The sequence below is a fragment of the Misgurnus anguillicaudatus genome, chromosome 22 (genome assembly GCF_027580225.2).
Source record: "Misgurnus anguillicaudatus chromosome 22, ASM2758022v2, whole genome shotgun sequence".
Taxonomy (NCBI): domain Eukaryota; kingdom Metazoa; phylum Chordata; class Actinopteri; order Cypriniformes; family Cobitidae; genus Misgurnus; species Misgurnus anguillicaudatus.
In genome coordinates, this window is record NC_073358.2 from 48,768,888 (window position 1) to 48,790,348 (window position 21,461).

Consider the following 21,461-nt stretch of genomic DNA (forward strand, 5'->3'; position numbering starts at 1 on the left):
TGTAAGGAAGAGAATGAAATTTAATGGTTGGAATGACTCGAAGGTAAATAAATAACCTTCATTTTGGAGGGGACAATTTTGGTTAATAATCTGTCAGGGTCATCCAATGAATCAGAAGAATTACTCTCGCTCTTGCGGACTAAAAGATAAATCAGGTTTTCCTGGCATTCCCATATTGAAAAATCATTTTTTGTAGCTGCATCAGTAATGATTGGTGCGACTCTTTAAACCACACATCATACAAAATAAAAGTCACCGAGCAAAATTTATGGTCTCAGTTGAGAAAAAGCAGAGCTGGCGACTTAAAACTTTGGAAGTATACGATCCATACCTTCAGGGCGGAGTTGTATCATTTTATAAGTCAAAAGCCATGGACAACACAGGTCAATGGCAACAAATACTCCTGCAGGGCCTTCAATTTGAGCCTTGACAGGATTGAGTTATGTGGTCACTGTCCTGTCAAATGCAATAACGGCAATATGGCTGAGGGAAAGCCGACGGTTTTATTTTTCCGTACTTCGCCTCCTGCTCTCAATCGTGTAATGGCACAGCTCAATACTAACCAGAGGCCCTGACACAATGGGCAGGGGTTTGATATGATCAGATTTTATGTGTGTGTGCGTGACACAAAGCGGGGACACAAAGAGACCGGAGATATGAAGAGAGAGAGAGAGAGGTAAGGCTTTACAAAAGAAAGGACATGTATTACCTCTTGTTAATGATTAGATCAATGCATCGCTCTCTATAGCTGTCAGGATCTCGTATCAAAGCCTCAATGGAAGACCTCCATCACGGACGCGGACGCAAATAACACGGAGACGAAGGACATCCTGTCCCATACACCTCGCATTATCGTCGCCCGACACATCAAAAGACTGAGAGAATCAATACAGGTGTGATGACTATGAAATCCATAATCAGCCTTTTCTTCTGCGAGTGTTTATTGTTCTGTGAAGTCGCGAGCGAGCGGATGAAGGATACGGTTGGCATGGAAACAGGGATTGCCTGAGAGGTTGAACTACAAGCAAATGGCACAAAAGCTTGGGGCATCATTATCTCGCCATCATTGTCCAGAAAGACAGCGGGGGCCAAACATCGGTAATTGTTTATTCAAAGCCAAACATTTATGGTTTAAGGCCGGACCCCACAGTCGTTTGTTTGATTTTAGTGTTTGAGGAGATGAGAGGCAGTGGGCGGCCGGGGTGCAGGTAGTTTGGTATGTGTATGTCATTACAGGCACAGTATTAGGAATCTCTCTCTCTCTTTGTCAGGATTGTGTTATAGGTTTGGGTATTAAGTAGCATTTTAGATGAAACCATATCAATTCTGCATAGCATAATATGTCAAATAATGTCAATTTCTATTCAGTTGACACCTGTATCATTATTCTTTGTCATGAAACAACATGGGTTTAGGGTTACGGCACACACTTAAAGGAATATTCCACTTTTTTATTGCTAAGAAAATGCTTTTGTGAAAATATAATTGGGTGATTCTCACATAATCCAGACTTAGAAGGTGTCCAGTATCAGATTATTTAAAAAGCCCTTGAAGCCTGTTTTTGCACGTATAAGATTAAGGTCTGAACTTACTATAACCATTATTTTTAGAGGATTTAAAACATATTTCCTATAGAATTATTGACATTTTTTAGATTATGATTATCAAAAAGTATCATTACCGCAACATGATATTACATTAAATATATGCATTTACAAACTCATGTTTTGGTAATGAGAACTAAAACATTTTTAACTTTTATCTGGAGAGAAAAAAATAAGAACTGCTTACCTGGTAGCCATCTTGAGTGTCAGAGTCAATTATGTCTCTTACAACAATTTTCTTTTAAATGTTAGTTCATTGAGGGCTTAAACAATGATTGAAAATTGTTGCGGAGGATGAGAAAATTGGTCGCGGTCACATTTATATTCCTTATTATTGTTTCTACATTTACCAATAATCACCAAATACCACATGTTTCTTTATTGTAAATGTTTATAGTATAACATGCACTGAAGCTTTTTATTTTTTAGATTTTTTAATTATAAATATTTTCATGTCAAAGAACCAAAATCCAGTCATGGACACATTGCGGTAATGAAGGTTTTCCCCTTAAATGTGGAAAAACAACTAAATTGGTTTGTATGATGTCATTTGAAAACATGTGCAAAATAGTACATGATGTTTGTAACTGTATGCTTCTTATTTTGATAGCATTTACTTTTTTATCAAAATGTTTCATGACACCTCATAATTTCGCGAGAATCACCCAATTGTTTCACCCAAACACCTTTCTTCATTGTCTTACATCATCAATCCTTCTTATTTGCATTTTTAACCCCTCCCCTTCCACCACCTGTCATACAGAGATCACTTTTTACAATAATCAATTTTTTGATCCACTATACAAAATAAATTCTGATAATTTATTCACCACTGTTTTATCCAAGATGTTTATGTTTTTCTTTGTTTAGTTGAGAAGAGGAAAACATTTCAGTATTTTTCTCCATACAGTGGACTTTAGTGGACCTCTAAAGTTTACAGTTTTAATGCACCTTCAAAGGTCTCTAAACGATCCCAACCGAGGCATAAGGGTCTTATCTAACAAAACGATCATTATTTTTGGCAAAAGCACAACTTCTCGTCTTGTACTAGCTGTGTGATGTGCCAGCGTGACCTTATGTATAGAGGGTATACATTGACGTCACTTTTCCAAGTGACCACGCCGGAACTCGCCCTGTTTAAACATTCAACAAAATGGCTGAATTTAGTTGGACTTGATAGCAGAGGTGGACAATACTTAGTTACATTAGTTACATTTTCCAAGCATCTGTGCTTTATTAGGATGTTTGTATTAGGAAAAAATTTACTTCACTACATTCTAAAGCATATAATCATACTGTGTATTCTTTAATATTGCATATTAAAATTTATTTAATATCTAATTACATTAAAATTGTGTACTTTTACTTGAGTAACAGTACGTTAATGTACTTAAATATTAAACAAAAACTTATATTTATGAAATGTAACAGAGTAAAAATTATGATAAAATGCTTTGGAATTTATGTTTTCCAAAGAAAAACACGGATAAAATACAAATACTTGAAAAAATACTTTTAAGTAGAAAGCTAAACCTCTGCTTGATAGTGACCCTAGCAACTTGTCAACTCACCTGTGGTTTGTGGACGTTCGCATGAACGATCAATTTTCTTCTCCTTTCGGTGTTTTTTTTTTGGCAGTCTGTAAAACAATAGCTCCAAATTCTTGTTAATCTGTTAGTACAGTCTATCGCACAACAGCTTTTTCCCATTTAGATGCGTTTTCCCCGTGTTTTCACACTGTTCACAAATTCTGCCACTCAGTCTTTTGCCACTCAGTGGGCGTAACCGCATTCACTTTCGCCAAAGGTGACATCAAGTGCATACCCTCTATTGCGTAATCACGTCAAAAGGTCACGCATGACGTATCCGATACTACTACTCCAGTGTTTGGAGAAAGGGGACCTTTCAGGCGTTGTATGTGGAATGATACTAATTAATGTCTTTGTGTTAGTTTATATTTAGTCCGCAAGTGTGCGCATCATTGCGTAATACGTAAGGTTGAGCTGGCTGGTCACCTGGCGAGTGCAAGACGAGAAGTTGTGGTTTAAAAGTACTTTAGTTTGGTAGATAAGACCCTCGGTAGATAAGCCTAGGTTGGGATCGTTTAGAGCCCCTTGAAGCTGCATTGAAACTAAACCATTGAGCTCCACTAAAGTCCACTAAAGAGAGAAAAATCCTGAAATGTTTTCCTCAAAAAACTTAATTTCTTTTCAACTGAAGACAGACAGACATAAAAATATTGGATCACACGGGGGTGAGAAAGGAGTAATCCTTTAAAAATAAAGGTTTGCAAAAAGTTCTTGAAACAACCACAGGTTAAATTACCTAACAGTTGTCAATTTATTGATATCCTTGCAGTTGTGGTTCGGTCTTTAAATAAAATCTAAGTCCTCTTAGTCGAAGACCAAGACCAGACTGAGTCCAAATGCATCCGAGCCGAGACTGAGACCATTAAAAAATAATCTCAAGACTGGTCTCGAGTACTAAAATACTATACCAGACAGATATATTAGACCTTAAACAGTCTAAACCATTTTGGTACAGAGCACAAAGCTTAAGACTGCATCATACAGCACTATTGTTATTGAGCACTTTTATTGGACTCTGATCTCTAATGGATGTGCGCACCAATCTCCAAACAACAAATGCTTTGTGTAATACACCCTCCTTATTTCAGCAGGCTATCAAGTTATTCAAAGTTTCAACAAACTTGAATGAAACTCGAGTGCGGTGATAAGACCATCACAGAGCAATACAGTATCAGAGTTTACAGGTGGATTTCCACAAAGCACGATCTGACTGTAAGCAGAATCTTCACAAAAGATATCTAATCTATTACGCTGGGTAAATGGAATAAGACGACTTAATCTCCACAGTAAACGCAAAGTGAAACATCTCACCCGTGCGTCGCCCATCAACACTCGATAACATCAGAGTCTTACGGGAAACTCCGAATATCCATTTTATTTCAAGTCTCGACTGCTGGCTTTCAAAGATTTCCCTCTGAAATCCCAGCTTTGAGATATCCTACAATGCCGTCTGTATTTTCAAACGAATAACTAATCATTCTCATTCTCTCTGATCCTTCCAATACTCCTCGAGGTGTGATGCCCTGCCAACCTTTAATTAAAATCTAGAGCACTGTTCCCTCGGGCCGAGCACAAGAGATTTTCTGTCGCATTTCCAGCTATTTGATACTTCGCTGGAAAATAAAACAGATAATGTAAGTCCATCTTGCCGGAGATTGATTTAAAAATCGCCTTGTCAACTCCACGCCTGTTTGCATGGGGTCTCCAACTTATTTCTAATAGCTCTTTAATTCACATAACGTAAATGGTTGTCAGTCGTGTTTGAAGTGCTAAATGCAGTTTTATTCATGCATGCCTCAGTTATAAAACCACAGTGAGAGTTGCATTCGGTGCTTTGGTGAGATTATTTTTTAATCATTCATAAGTATTGCTGGGCCAAATTTCTATTTCTATCCTGGATAAGAGGTTTTCTTGGGTCCAAAGAAATGTACCCGACCCCAAATGACCTGAATCACTTTCTATCCGAACCCTGACATGCATAAATGTGACCAGTCAACGATGTGTAACACATGTAAATCTGATAAGATTTGGAGAAGTTGTGGCCATTTGAATGTAATACATTCAAGAAACAGAAAGCCGAGAAAATAAAGACGGAAAGTTACACTTTTCTCCTGCCGGGAGAGACAATAGGGCTCAACATGACTTTTTACCTTTGTGTTGATCACAAGTCGAATCCAGTCTGTTTCAGATGTGTGAATCATCCAATGACCATTTTTGTCCACAATGCATATAATCCGTGAAATATAGATATATAGTTTATTGTTTACATCAGATTTCGCATGAACGTCTGGTAATAGAATATAATATACAATCTGAGGACTATTTACATCGTAACATGTAAGGGTATATAAGATTAAACTTTACGTTCCGTTAAACACATGAACCTGCCTTCAAAGTTTGTATTTAAAATAGGGAGGTAGTATAATAGATAATCCAAACAGCACCGTCGAAAAGGTGACGTCCTTTAGGGATGTAACCAATCGCTCGCTCGTTCCTCCATCAGCCAATGACTTCATGGAAAAAATTGATAGACAAACCATGTAGCCAATTATATAATGAATTCAACGATCTCTGTGTGACTTTTTTGTGAGAGCGAGTCGAAATTAAACTACTCTGTAAGATTTCTTGAAGAGCTCTCGCGGTACTTTGACAACATCTGACTGCGGCGCATAAAGTCGAACAAGCCAGTGACGCGGCTGACGTACAATGCGGCTGACAGTTATCTGTTGAGCTCCAGCTTTTTTTCCCTTTTTTTGTGCACCCGAGCTTCATTTACAGTCTGGGGAGACGCACGCTGTAAGTTTGAAAAAAAAACTTAGCAAACATTTCTTAGGAACAGGTCAGCCGCGTCACTAAAGTCACGTGACTTCACGCGGTTCACAACAGAACCGAAAGAGAAGACAATGCTGAATAAAGTTGTAATTCTTGCTATTTTTGGACCAAAATGTATTTTCGATGCTTCAACACATTTAAGCTGACCCACTGAGGTCACATGGACTACTTTGATGATGTTTTTATTACCTTTCTGGACATGGAAACCGTATATAGATTTTCAATGGAGGGACAGGAAGCTCTCGGACTAAATTTAACGTTAAAACATCTTAAACTGTGTTCCGAAGATGAACGGCGATCTTCCGAGTTTAGAATGACATAAGGTTGAGTCATTAATGATTTTTTTATTTTTGGGCGAACTATCCTTATTTAGTAGTCACGCTGTTCCCTTTGGGGGCGGGGGAAAAAACAAAACAAACAAAAGCCGCTTATCCAATAAGTAAATAAACACAGACAATGATGCCTCCTGCTGCACGCTAGAATCTCCGGAAAAACAAGCCAATTTCAACCGCAAAATGTACGCTTTTAAATATACAAAAACTGTTATCTCGAACATCTAGAGGCTTCTTCGTGATCTCAACCAACAGATTCTGCAAAAAACGAAAATCACCAATTTTGGAAAAAAAACTCTCTCATTATCTCGAAAGTTGTGCTGCCGACTTGTGTCACTGGTTTCCGTGACGGGTCACAAATAATTCATTTATAAAAAAGACCTGACCCGAGACACACCTGAGAAAATTAGACCCGAGTCCGACCCCGTACCCGAATGAAAATGACACCGACGTGTATGCATCTACAGTCCCGCACCCACGAACAACAGTGGCTCGCGACCAATTTGGCCCACTGCTTCATTTGTTTTTCTTTGTTATCTGACGATGACACAAAGGCAACCGCCAAAATGCGCATTCAGAATTGATTGACAGGGTCTGGGTTAACGAATATAAACCTACAGCCAGTGTTGGGGAAAGTTACTTTTAAAAGTAATGCATTACAATATTAAGTTACTCCCAAAACATGCACACGTGATACTTTTAGACCCGAACCCAGGTCACCTTAGATTTTCGGATCTAGGTGGACCCGTAAAGACCTCTATCCTGGATACAAATTGCTACAATGATCACAGTTCTCAACTATTTACCCCTGTAATAGCATCAGAGCGATGATTCAAGTGATATTTACAGCCCTTTAGCAAAGATGCAGGTCCTACGCTTATGGAGCGGCATACCGAGGGCCATTGAGCTGAATGGGAATGCTAATGGATTTCTTCACCAAGTATTCATGACCACCATACGAAGTTTATTCAATCTGCTGTTGAACTTACAAAATAGAGTCACAGCTATTAATAAACACAATCTTCTATCTGCAGACGCAGTGAGAATCACTGTATATCGTCTATCTTTTTCATTAAGCAACATGTGAAGCATGAAATCTGGTACACGTCCAAGCATGTCTTAGTCGGATTCGTTTTATCCTCTCGATGCTGACACGTAAACAAGCAATAATCTAGAATAATGTCATGTTTACAAACTAGACACGTCGTGTTCAGGTAAGGAATTGGCAGGGTTCTCGGTGACGATGCTCTTGAAGACAACACAGAATTTCAAATGGGAATCTGGGAGATGCATCCTGAGTCACTGCGTTCGCTCATACCCACGGACTCGCCCACCGGCTCTACGGCTGCCGCCGCGGTTTTCAACCTGACGTGAATCGAGAAACATTTCCTCAGAAATCTCTGGTATCTAAAGCACAGAGATGCGCCGCGGTAAAGCGAGCGAGCAGCCGTAATATTATTCACAAAGGTAGAAGAGCTTCGAGCTTCATATTTCTCAGCTGGAGCAAACCTGATTATGGATTTTAGAGTCTGACTCTCATTAGATGATTTCGAAAGTGAGGCCAGAATCTTTTGAAGTTAATAAAAGCAACATCGTTAAGACTACTGATATATTCACCTTCAGCACACTGTACATTGAAAGCATGGTTTAATCCTTATCCTGGTGGGCAACCATGACTTTGACTAACCCAGATCAAACCATTACAGCTGAAATTCATGATACATGTCAAGAACAACTCCAGGCCACATTTTACATTTACATGTATTTGCATTTGGCAGATGCTTTTATACAAAGCGACTTACAGTGCATTAGAACGTATTAGAAAGTTTTTATCAGCATTTGAGTTCTCTGGGTTCAAACCCATGACCTTTTACGCTGCTAACGCAATGCTTTACCAATGAGCTTTACCACAGTTTTTACCCTAAAACTAAAAAACGAAAAATTCATTATGTAGCCTACTTTATGTAAAGAAGAACTTATATTTACAAAAACAATTAAAGAAGGTATAGTAAATACTGCAACGCCAAATATTATTATATTAAAGGATTAGTCCATTTTCTTAAAAAAATTCCAGATAATTTACTCACCACCATGTCATCCAAAAGGTTGATGTCTTTCTTTGTTCATTCGAGAAGAAATTATGTTTTTTGAGAAAAACATTGCAGGATTTTTCTCATTTTAATAGACTTTAATAAAGCCCAACACTAATACTTAACTCAACACTTAACAGTTTTTTTCAACGGAGTTTCAAAGGACTATAAATGATCCCAAACAAAAGTCAGCTGCTGTTTTTTTTTAAATGGCGCGTTTCCATTGGAAACAATTGAAAATATACGCCAGCCGTAGGCGTAAAAGCTTTGGTGTGCATGCCCCCCAAGTAATGAAAATTTGCAAACAATGGTCAAAAATACAAAATACTAATATTTTCCGATTTATTTCTTTATTCATTTCTCTCTTTATTTCTTGCTTTACCCTCATGTACAAAGGCATGCATAGGAGCATCATACTGAGTCATATGTTTATTTAACACCTACAACTTGAATAAAACAATTCTGAGTCAGACTAAAGCAGCAACATTTTTTGTGTGATATTAATAAAGAGCATCAAACAGCCAATGACTTACATTAGAAGGTGCGAGGGAATACATATAAAGTCTACATGAGAAGCCAAATCATGTGCCAGTTTATATCTACTCTATTTAGACATCATGCAAATTGTGACCCTGTCTGTGAAATCCAGGTTAAAGTCTCAATCTAATGATGAAATTTGGAGCATCAACGCTTGACTTTACATTGATTTCCATGTTTTTCGTTATCTTGATATTAAAAGATGGTGGTGCAAAATGGCAACCTACATGTAAGGGGACCTGCGGTGTATGTAGAAAACAAACGTCTCATTGTAAAGTAATAAAAACAATACAGTTAATTTTGTAAGTTCTTTATACAACACTGATAATATAGTTGTGTATTATATAGCATTTCTGTCAAGAGATCCTTCGAAAAGTTACAGAATACACCTTTAAATTTCTGCATGTTTGATTTGATAAGAACTTATATGATTTGTGATGATTATGCTTTATAAACATTAAGACGGCATTTTTGGTTTATGGACTTTTGTGGGCACAGTGACACTGAAACCACACACATTTAGACAGACCTACTTACTGTACCAGTGCCAAGAGTTATGAGAGAAGAAAGCTTTTATTCGCATTTTCTAACCCAATAGAGGGGCAAACTATTTAAACAGTACTAAGAGAATGAATGTTATAGGCCAGAAACATACGTGTATACCCTACATAAGCATTGCATTGTTGTACAAACCTAATATGTAATGAGACTGGAAACTCTTGCATTGCATTTATGTATTTGGCAGACTTACAGCAAATTACTTATCTGTGAGCTTCATTAAAAATTCATGTGCCCTCATAATCTTTCATCAAAAACGCAAATCTCCTTCCCTCCTCAAAACAATCTCCATTTAATTCTAGTCACGAGGAAAGGCGAGAGGGTGGGGCGGCGCCCGTGAAAAGATCGCAGCGATTAGCAAATAACAACATGACACAATTTCCAACGATCCAATCAGTCCTCGATGAATGAATTTAAGTCAGATAAACAGTACTATGCAAAAGTCTTAGGCCACCACCACCAGATTTGTTGTTTTAAGAGTTTTAATTTCCATCCATATTTATTTTTTATCTATTTTATTAAGATACAAACAGGAAATACAGGAAATATGTAAAAAAATATATATAAAAATTAATTGTCAGGACTAAATGTTTTCTTTAGGCATCGTAGTAAAAGACTAATTTCTTTAAAATTAGGATTTAATTTTATTTAAGAGATCCTGCAGTTTCCTGCTATTGCTCAAGTGGAAGGGAAATTTACCCTAAAAACTTGACACATCAGTTTACATTTTTATACTGTTTTTAATACTATATATACACATTTCCTGTATTTTCTGGATGTATTTTATTAAAGAGACTGAGAAACAATTATCAGTCCGTCCAGAAAAACGCGATTATGCAATCGCACGATTCAACGCATAATCACCCAAAGTCTGCATATTTATGCAGGGGGCTAGCCTGGTTTTCTGCATGCTGCCTTGCGCGCAAATTTATTCACGCTGCAAGTCTAGCATGGAAACTATATGGACCAATTTTTCCCCTGAAATAGGGAACCAATCACAGAACGGGGAGGAGGCAGCAAGACGATGACGACGTCTATGCGACACACTAAAGCAGTTTTGTTTATCCAACACGGCAGCAGACACGAAGTTACTTTTCGATGCAGCCTTATATAGTGTTCTAAGTAGTTTTGAACGCAAGTTTATTTAAAAAAAGAGCAACTTTTGGCGTTAAACAATTTCATATCCAAGAAGGATGTTTGGATATGTTAAGACATGATAGCCACAGAGTTTTATAAGACCAATGAAGTACTATTCGAAGTACAATTAACTTATAAATGGTAAGTGTTATTTATTAATATAATACGCTTCAATTGATGTCACTCCACATACGTCATCTGGTATAATTGGCTATGAGCTATGTATTTGATAGACATTCGTAGTGCCCAATAAAGCGCTCTGGGCATTCGTAAACCACGCCTCAAATACGAGAAAATTAGCATGTGTTAGCCAGGCTAGCGGGGGGCCTCATTTTTTCGAATACACCGCACTTTCGCAGCATAATTTGCATATTTCCGTGCACAAAATATGCGGGCTTGCAAGATTTAATAATCTCTGCATTTTTGTAGCAAAAATCAAGCTGAAAGTTGAAAAATGTTGCAATGTAATTCAAACAAGCGCAGCCATGTCCCCTGTTGCCATGGGAGCGTTATGAAGTGACGTGATTATGTGACGTGAACGTCATTGAAAAGCTGTAAAAGCTGCAAACAGTTTTTGCAAGTTCCCACAATTTCATAGCATAAAATTGCATAAATATCCCGCATATTCCATCGCAAGAAAACATGCCACAAGATCAAGGATTTTTGCCCGCAACAATCATAAAAAAACTCTTTTTACACATCAAAAGCATTTTTCTGGAAGGACTGAATTATATATGATCACTATAACATTGCAAAAACAACAAATCTAATTGTGGTATGGCGGCCGTACTGTGTGTCACGACGAGCAAAATAAGAGAATCACCATTTTTATGCCGATTTTAAAGAAAACAATGTAATGTCAGGGTTGCTTGACTGAAATGTGTCTAATGATCTTTTTCTTTAGAGACAATTTTAAAATGTTTTGAAAAATGCTGAACAACCCAGCACACTGCAAAAAAAATCTGTAGAAATTACAGTGTTACTTGCAGCTGGTTGGCGGTAACTTACCGTAGATTTAAATTGATGTTATTTACTGGCAAGAGTTTTTAAATTTTAAATATTAACAAGTCTTTATCTTTACAGAATAAAACTTTACAATAACAGCCTCATGCAAAGCATTCTGGGAACCAGAAATCATCATTACACTTTTTCTGTTTTTGCTTCAGTTTTTTTTCCCAGAATGCTTTGCTTGAAGCTGTTATTTTAATTTTACTTTGTAAAGACAAAGACTAGTGCTGTTTAATGTTCATTTAACTTTGAACAAAATGATGCAAGTAAATAACATCAATTTAAATCTACGGTAAGTTACCAGCAACCCAGCTGCAAGTAACACTGTAAATTCTAAGGAATTTTTTTACAGTGCATTTTTTAGAGTGTACTTTTACCGTTTTTTATTTTTATTTTTTGATAAATCGCACAGCAAGATTCTCTTCAAACTGTTGCTCAAATTGTCACCTGAAAGTGAAACCTGACTGTAGCAGAATATTTTACACTAATACCTACTTTTGCCTGAAAATGCAACACATACATGCACTAGTTATGATGAGAAACCCGTTTGGTTTTGATTACAAGGTGTACCTGTTTGTCCCAGTTTTTTTTTTTTTTTAAAGAAACAAGGAAGCCTACAAACGTGTCCTAATGCAACTCAATATCCTCAAAGCTGGTTTAACATTTATTTTTCTTCTCCCTGCACACCCTCCACGTCTCATGCTTTCTTTACTTCCCTTCAGACCCAATTTGAGAGAGTAATTTGAGAAAACAGCGCCTTTACAAATGGTCGATCATGTTTGCCTATTAATTTGGCAGAGCTGTAGATGCCTTCCGATTATGGGATGAATCATAATCAGATGGCCACCCTTCTCCAATCTCTCTCTCGCCTCTCTCTCTCTCGGCTGTAGTTTAATTCTCAGCACATCTTTGCGTATTAAGGAAACAGAGTCTCCGGTGAGAGAGACTTAGGAACGTGACGTTGTCATTCTTGACTTAATAAACAAGCAAGCCGAGTCGTGTTACCAGCGGTACATCCACGGCGCACTGCTCCAGTGGCATTACACAGATTTAAACTGAAGATTAAATGCAAACTGACATGTTTAAGCCGTAACCTCCAATGAATTTTCCGGCCTTGTATCGTTTGCCATTGATGATACCGCTTGACATTCACCTGAAATAATTGTGACTTTGCAGTGCCGGTAAGATCTTTAGTGCTGCAATTGTCTAGGTAAGGCTTTGCATATTTTAGGATGCGGTGCGTGGTTGTCAGGGCATTGCTGTGCAGGTGGTAACTTAGTCTCCCATGTCAAAAAAGCTCACCTTTAAGCCTTTTTCATATTATGGGCTATATGGATCCAATTCTTTCTTAAAATCATCTGCCAGGCAAAAATCATCTGATCACTTAGAAAAGGTACCAGCACACCTTTTTTCAACAAGCCACGCTTATAACTTGGAGTCATCTGGATGAGCAAAGCTAAGTTTAGGTTAAAAGTATGAGCAATAGTAGTAATGGTGAGCAAACAGCACTAATGATGCTTAAAGGCAAAAACATATTTTCTATTTGAACCAAATGCATAATTTTTTACATTTAAATCAGATGCTCATATTAAACCAGCTCAGATGTTACTCTTCCATTAAAAAAGGATATAATTCACACACATACTGAGGATTTCTACCTACATACCCACTCAAAACCTCTATGGTAAAGTCAAATGCTTCCCCCTAGAGGTCAGCCGAAGTATTTTCACTTTAAATATTTACACCTTGTCTTACTTACAACTCTCCTATTCACATAAACACCCTCATTCATAAATCCTAGTTTGATATGCACGTTATTATGTAATTTAATTCATATCAAACCGCAAGCAGTTTTACAAACTGCTACAATAAAGACATTTCATCCAGGCAGTTTCTAATAACAGACTGATGTTAAACTGCATGTCCAGAGTAATGACATCATCTAAAATCCAGCTCCAATTACAATTTAATGCCGCAGTTAGAGAGAAATAAAAAACATTCATCACAAAGTGCATTGCAGAGATTGTAGGAGTGCGAGCGCTCGATATTCAAATGGGGATTGGCTAAACAAATGCAGCTTTTTGGGCAGCTTTGTCGAATAACTATCCCATTTTGCCTGCTCTCTCGATAGGCCAGCTCAAAATAACGTGACATTAAACCCATTGTGATGCTGAATGCAGAAATGTTGTATTGTAAAGAGGAAGTTGAGACATCATTTATGAGAAAAGAAACTGCTTAAAGGGAAAGTTCCAGTCTTCAACCGTCCAATTTTGGTAAGCTTGTGCAAATTGTAGTCTATTTTTCCTATTTGTAGTGGAGCTGAGTGGTACCCGGTGGGGTCTTCTGCTGTTGTAGCCCATCCGCCTCAAGGTTGTGCGTGTTGTGGCTTCACAAATGCTTTGCTGCATACCTCGGTTGTAACGAGTGGTTATTTCAGTTAAAGTTGGTCTTCTATCAGCTTGAATCAGTCAGCCCATTCTCCTCTGACCACTAGCATCAACAAGGCATTTTCGCCCACAGGACTGCCGCATCCTAGATGTTTTTCTCTTTTCAAACCATTCTTTGTAAACCCTAGAAATGGTTGTGCGTGAAAATCCCAGTAACTGAGCAGATTGTGAAGTACTCAGACTGGCCCGTCTTGCACCAACAACCATGCCACGTACAAAATTGCTTAAATCACCTTTCTTTCCCATTCTGACATTCAGTTTGGAGTTCAGGAGATTGTCTTGACCAGGACCACACCCCTAAATGCATTGAAGCAACTGCCATGTAATTGGTTTATTAGATAATTGCATTAATGAGAAATTGAACAGGTGCTTTTTAGCAGATTAAAATGCATGTGTTTTATTTATTTGTCAACAAAAACAATCCAAGAACCAAAGAAATAATAAATATTTATAACAATAAATAGTACTTTTAAAATGTGCGAACACAAGTGTCACATTTTGACCCAGTCGTGTCTGACAAATTACAGAAGTTCAAGTTATTTACAATTTGTCACGCTCCCTTACCAACGCTCCGTAATTCTCTTTTTCACCTTCTCCTCTATATTTGTAAAGTACTTCATTCGGACCAGAAGCCCTTTGGCGGTCAGCAGATCCCCTGTGAAAACAAACTCGTCAGTCAAATACAAAACCAGCGCGGGACCGTGGCCTTGCCAGTGAACATCTGTCAGATTTGGGAGGTAGTGGGTAGAAAAGTGAAAGAAAAAATACCTTTGTTCAGTGATGAATTCATCTGGTCGATCAAATCTTTTAATTTCCCTGATGTAAGAATAGGAAAGAAAACATAAACAGTGAGAATGCTTGCATACTTGGTAAAGAAGTTCCAAAACAAAGTCCTACGTAATAACCGCACTGATCTATCAATGAACGAATGAAATATAAACATAAAGCTAGAAAACCTTGAACTTTCTGATAGAATGAACCCAGATCAACAAACAAGCTGCGAGTGACATGTGTGGGCACGGAGCAATATTTTTACAATTACTTCCCGCAGAAGCTTTTTGTCCTACACACCTCGCACTGACTGACCGATAGCATCAACCTCATCTTGGTTCTGAGTCTCTGCGAGGCTCTCGTTGACCTCCATGACTTCACGGAGAAAACAGGGGTCGGCGGTGGCATCCGTACCGTCCTCCAGTAAAACACCTTGTAGCTCCAGCTACAGCAAAACACAAAGGTTGTAAAGAGGAAAGTGATGAATCTGTGCAGACATTAAAGGTTGTGAAGTAAGATTCAATTTTAGCTCTATTAATCACTTAAAAGTTCACCAAAGCTCAGAAGTGCGTCTGACACGTTTTCTTGTTAATGAGAATTTTTATCTCCAACAAATCGGTATTTCTGAATGGCCTGAGGCCAGGATTAATCGGATTTGAAGCGAAAGTATTTGATGTACTTATAATACGTGACGAAAGCATTTGGTTAAAATATATAATCGAAAGTTTCATTATTTTGTACTGCAGAACCTGTAAATGTAACATGAGCTTTAAGTCTGCCAACTGCTTGCGTTACTTTGCGCTTACTTGCGCAAAGAAACATGCACATATAAACATAACTGCGAGAAAGCCGGTTAAGGTGTTCACATGCAACGCTAAATCGGGGTAATGAGCAAAAAAACTACCTCTGCGGATCGGTTTTAGCTCACTTAAAATGCGAGAATAAAGTCATTATTTAACGAGAAAAAGTCAATAAAAATATAATTCAAAGAATAAAGTCGTTATTTAACGAGAATAAAGTCATTATTTAACGAGAAAAAAGTCAGAATAAATATAATTTAGAGAATAAAGTTGTTATTTAATGAGAATAAAGTCATTATTTAACGAGAAAAAGTCAGAATAAATATAATTTAGAGAATAAAGTTGTTATTTAATGAGAATAAAGTCATTATTTAACGAGAAAAAAGTCAGAATAAATATAATTTAGAGAATGAAGTCGTTATTTAACGAGAATAAAGTCGTTATTTAATGAGAAAAAAGTCAGAATAAATATAAGAATAAAGTTGTTATTTAATGAGAATAAAGTCGTTATTTAATGAGAAGAAAGTCAGAATAAATATAATTTAGAGAATAAAGTTGTTATTTAATGAGAATAAAGTCATTATTTAACGAGAAAAGGTCAGAATAAATATAATTTAGAGAATAAAGTCGTTATTTAACGAGAATAAAGTCAATATTTAACGAGAAAAAAAGTCAGAATAAATATAATTTAGAGAATAAAGTCATTATTTAACGAGAATAAAGTCATTATTTAACAAGAAAAAAGTCAGAATAAATATAATTTTGAGAATAAAGTCGTTATTTAATGAGAATAAAGTCATTTTTAATGAGAATGAAGTCGTTATTTAACAAGAGAAAAGTCAGAATTAATAAAATTCCTAGAATAAAGTCGTTTTTTAACGAGAATAAAGTTGTTATTTAACGAGAATAAAGTTGTTATTTAACAAGAATAAAGTCGTTATTTAACGAGAATAAAGTCATTATTTAAAGAGAATAAAGTCATTATTTAACGATAAAAAAGTCAAAATAAATATAATTTTGAGAATAAAGTTGTTATTTAACGAGAATAAAGTCGTTATTTAACGAGAATAAAGTCGTTATTTAACGAAAGAAAGACAGAATAAATATAATTTGGAGAATAAAGTTGTTATTTAACAAGAATAAAGTCATTATTTAAAGAAAAAAAAGTCTGTATAAATATAATTTCGAGAATAAAGTCGTTATTTTACAAGAATAAAGTCGTTATTTAATCAGAATAAAGTCGTAATACGTACATGTTTATTAATAATATATTATAGTGTGTAGTGAATTTACTGTATTTATATCACTGTCTTAATAAGCCTAAATTGAATATATTGACTTCATTCTCAAAATTTTACGACTTTATTCTCATTAAATAATGACTTTATTCTCGTTAAATAATTACTTTATTCTCGCATTTTAATGACTTTAATCTCGAGATGTTTGGCCCTAATCCTCCTAATAACAATTATATTTTAGCATTAGAAATACTGGTGTGACTAAAGAGCTGACACATACTCCTTGGTTTGATGTTGTGTTATATAGTGCAAAGATATTCATTTACAAGTGTCAATATACTTTTACGTGGCTGTGGTTTACAACCTACTTCTCTTATATAATCAAAAATAATAATAATTATATTTACCATGTAGATGGCCCGACTCAAAGGCTTCTGTAGCGTTCTGTAAGCTTTGTTTACCAGGGCTGATTGTGTTTCTGAAAATTCTTGCTCTTTCTGTAAACAGACCAGATCAAATTAAAGTCATTCTTTTATCAGACAACAACAAAAAAACATGTTGGACGAAAATAGGCACATAAACAGGCAAGGCTACAAAGGATATTAACAAAATACTGAAAACAAAAACATGACTTGGTCCAAGTTTTTAAACTTTCCCGAACGTTACATAATTATATACTGTTATTTTAAAGTATCATGACAAATCTTGTGTTTGTGATATGGATCTCCTCTCCGGAATGCGGTGAATTGTCAAAAAAATGGAATGCCGGCAATGTTAATAATTGTGTTTTTCCAGAAGGATCTCAGCATGTGGGTGGACGCAGAGGGTCTGAGCTGTGATGAGATTCGTCAGCCAGACGTCAGGTGGAATAAGAGGTGAGAAACCAAAGAAATGACTTGCAGAAGAAAAACATTTTCAGCTGTCAGAGTTGCCAAACCCTGGAGGATGAACATCCAGCTGGCTTTTACTGTCAGGAGATGACCGGATACGTAACGCATACAGCAATCATCCGAGAGCTGTCTGCAGACTTCAATATGAATGATCTCATGTATACTCTTTACCTTCATGGATATGGATTACATCTAACCTGGGTATGTGGAAGGAAAGGTCTAAAAGAAAGGGTCAATCTTAAAATCAGCCAAACAGGCTTATGTCGATCAGCCCAAATATCAAAAGAAAATTTTGGTTCCAGGAAAATTTCAGGAGCCTTTTTTGCACCACTATGATTTTTATAAGCCACAGTGTTTAAACTTTCTGGAAAAACTTAACCAGAAGCAATGGCATAAATTCATTTTATATCATGGTAGCATTTGTTATACTGAACTTAATTTATGCATATTAAATTATTACATCAATCATTGTATTTCAGTATTTGATCAAAAAAAATATATAGATATTAAAAAACAAATAAGTAAACTGCCACATGCATTATTTGTTTGTCATGAAAATGATTGCTCAGTGCAAAACTCTTAATGGTCCTATAAAAATGTATTAATTTCCTTTTCTTTCGATTTTGATATAAATAGGACTTGAACTTTAAAAATTGAAAAAAAAAAGAAATAAAAAAACTATAATTCTATATTTAAAAAAAAAATCTGAATAAATAATCGAATAAACAAATGAATTAATGGGGAAATAAACAGACATACAAGGCTGGACAATATGAGGGTCATATCAGACCATACGGATACAGACGATTTTATCTTATCCTACATTCCGCTGGGAAAAAATACTGATATATTACCAAAACTCGATACACCGCCCAGCCCTTAAAAATGTAATCCAGACTGCAACTTTATAGATGTTTTCATTATATCATTAGAAAATAAAACATTTTAGCATACTGCGATATAAAAGATTTGCCACCTTTTGGCTTTCATACTTAGGTGGAGTTTCACATTTGTGCTTGGGGGGCAACTACCAGCAAACAAGGGTTCTGCAACACTTTAAGAGTGCAACTTAAATATGTTTTAAAATAATATGAATTAAAACTACATTAGCTTTAAGTTCCTGAGTCTACTCTTAAAATATTAAGATTAGACAAATAAAATATGAATTTTTATATTTCTATTTAATAGCTCAGACAAAATCATAAGTGTAAGTGGGTCTGGTCTGGGGGGGCAGTGCCCTCCTTGTCCCCCCAAACTCCACATTTGCTTTTATACTTGACATGACTTCCCAAAATTACCCCTAAGACAAAGCACTGGGCTAAAACACCTTTGATCTCATCTCTGAAATTTTAAGTTTGATGTGTAATATTTTATTTCCAATGTCACACATTAATTGACTTTAATAAAGTGTACAAATATGACTTAAACTGCCCTCTTAAAAGAAATGCTCCTCCATTCAACAGTAAACACTGTGATTTTGTGACGTTTCATCATCTGTAGATAGCCATTATGCCTACACAGCATCATGACATATTAGGACACAACAAATTATGGGATGTAAGCATGATTATACGGCACAGAAAAAGATTTTATAATAAAGCCCAGTACCGATGATTTCTGGCTAAAGTTGTCAGGATGAAGAGATCTTTGCAGCTCAATGAACGTTCTCTGAAGTTTCTGAATGTCCAGAGAAAACTTTTGTTCACTGCGGAAAGACAAACATGTCCATTAGATAAATCTATAACAAAAATCATTGTGTTGTTTCAAAACATTTTTCTTTTAAAGAATACAAAAGATTTTTTTTGTTTTTGAGAATATCCAGCCCACTCTTTTCTATTTAATGAAAACAGATGGTGACCAGGGACTGTCAACTACAAAATAAACAAAAAAGTACAATAAAAGTATAAGAAAAATGGTCCATATGACTCATGTACTATAACCACTGCTGGAGTTTGGTTACTTGGAGTTTGACATCCCCAATTCCCCATTCACTTCTGCTTTTTTTAACAGGATTGCCCAAAATATTAAATAGTACTAACAAGATAAATGTTGTGTTGTACAGGAAAAGCCATATACAAGTTTTGGATTAAAGGAAAATTCCGCCCTAAAACGGAATTTAGGGTGTTTTTTCGTTGTTAACGAGTCAAACTTTCATTTAAAAGCATATTTATGACTGAAGAGCAACATTTAAGATATTTAAGATGTTCGTTTTCTGGTAAACTGGCCTTTGAATGGGAGTGAATGGGGCACGTCGCATGAGCGCACAAAATCTCTATTTTTACAACACTAAGAAGGCTCGACACAACGTGATACTTTACTCGAAGTATCACGTGGGTCTCTACACATGAACGCGAGCATTGAGAACATTGTTTGTGTACACAGATTTTAGTAAAAGCGAAAAGTTTGGAACAACTTACCGTGCTGTTAAACTGCGTCCCGCCGCCATATTGCCAGTCATGAGCAATCGATCTCAGAATGCGACATAAGGAGGAAGGAGAGTAAAGATGGATAGCTCCTAAAGCATAGTTCCATATAAATGCACGGATAATTTGTTGTTTTGTCTCAAGTGAAAAACAATATTGACCCTGTAGTTGAAAAAGTAGCGTCCTATGGAGTCCATTCAATCGCATTCTGAAATCGATTGCTCATGACTGGCAATATGGCGGCGGGACGCAGTTTAACAGCACGGTAAGTTGTTCCAAACTTTTCGCTTTTACTAAAATCTGTGTACACAAACAATGTTCTCAATGCTCGCGTTCATGTGTAGAGACCCACGTGATACTTCGAGTAAAGTATCACGTTGTGTCGAGCCTTCTTAGTGTTGTAAAAATAGAGATTTTGTGCGCTCATGCGACGTGCCCCATTCACTCCCATTCAAAGGCCAGTTTACCAGAAAACGAACATCTTAAATATCTTAAATGTTGCTCTTCAGTCATAAATATGCTTTTAAATGAAAGTTTGACTCGTTAACAACGAAAAAACACCCTAAATTCCGTTTTAGGGCGGAATTTCCCTTTAAATAGGCTGGGTAAATTGTTTTCATAAATGTTTATTTCTGTGTGAACTATGTGTCAGGCCTCTTAATGCACCAAACATATGACTGTTAATGCAGAAAACTATGGAAGCAAAAGCAGAGACAAAACACATTCATAATTTATACATAATCATAATAAGTGATACATATGTAATTTATAAACTACATTAACATCCAGTTGACTCACAGTTCAATATACAAAAATAGTTGGTGTTGTCAATAGGAGGTTGAATCACTTTACAAGATGAACAGAAGAATAATTCAGCAGAAGATCCGCATTTCCAGCACAGTCTGTTGGCTGTAACAGAGCAGAAACGCCTGCAGTTCCCTTCAGCTGCTTTATAATGACAGGCGTCATTCATGCCCTTATTGTGAAAGGTGAACGATCTTCCTGAAGCGAAACGTGAATGTGACACAAAGTTACGACTTCGTGGCTTCGATATAAAATTATTTACATGCTCAAATCTTTGAAAAGTTATTAAAAATCGCAGTCTGTTTAAACACGCCATGCTTATCCACAGTAAGTGTGTTTTGAAAGCATAAGTTTCTCGCTTCTCCTCGCTTCCTGTAATATGTTTGGTATTGTGTCAAAAT

The 21,461-nt window shown here is 36.3% G+C and overlaps 1 protein-coding gene and 1 long non-coding RNA gene across 2 annotated transcripts; one reads left to right on the plus strand and one right to left on the minus strand.

The window, feature by feature from the left end:
- The first annotated feature begins 965 nt into the window (after positions 1 to 965).
- Positions 966 to 18,035, plus strand: LOC129439661 (uncharacterized). The gene is made up of 2 exons (XR_008642877.2): positions 966 to 1,098; positions 17,739 to 18,035. It is a non-coding gene; the product is annotated as an uncharacterized lncRNA (long non-coding RNA).
- Positions 14,505 to 21,446, minus strand: hscb (HscB mitochondrial iron-sulfur cluster cochaperone). The gene is made up of 6 exons (XM_073860628.1): positions 21,051 to 21,446; positions 19,442 to 19,535; positions 17,351 to 17,440; positions 15,206 to 15,350; positions 14,903 to 14,950; positions 14,505 to 14,789 (listed from the first exon to the last, which is right to left on the minus strand). The coding sequence occupies exons 1-6, from the start codon at positions 21,374 to 21,376 to the stop codon at positions 14,695 to 14,697; spliced, it is 798 nt and encodes a 265-aa protein (XP_073716729.1). The 5' UTR covers positions 21,377 to 21,446; the 3' UTR covers positions 14,505 to 14,694.
- Between the last annotated feature and the right edge of the window lie 15 nt (positions 21,447 to 21,461).

Excerpts from the sequence above, each read along its gene's own strand:
- hscb (XM_073860628.1), bottom strand. The coding sequence starts at position 21,376 with ATGGCGTGTTTAAACAGACTGCGATTTTTAATAACTTTTCAAAGATTT. Across the intron at positions 17,441-19,441 it reads ACTTTAGCCAGAAATCATCG|AAAGAGCAAGAATTTTCAGA; the intron begins GTACTGGGCTTT and ends GTCTGTTTACAG. Across the intron at positions 15,351-17,350 it reads TGAGTCGGGCCATCTACATG|CTGGAGCTACAAGGTGTTTT; the intron begins GTAAATATAATT and ends GTTTTGCTGTAG.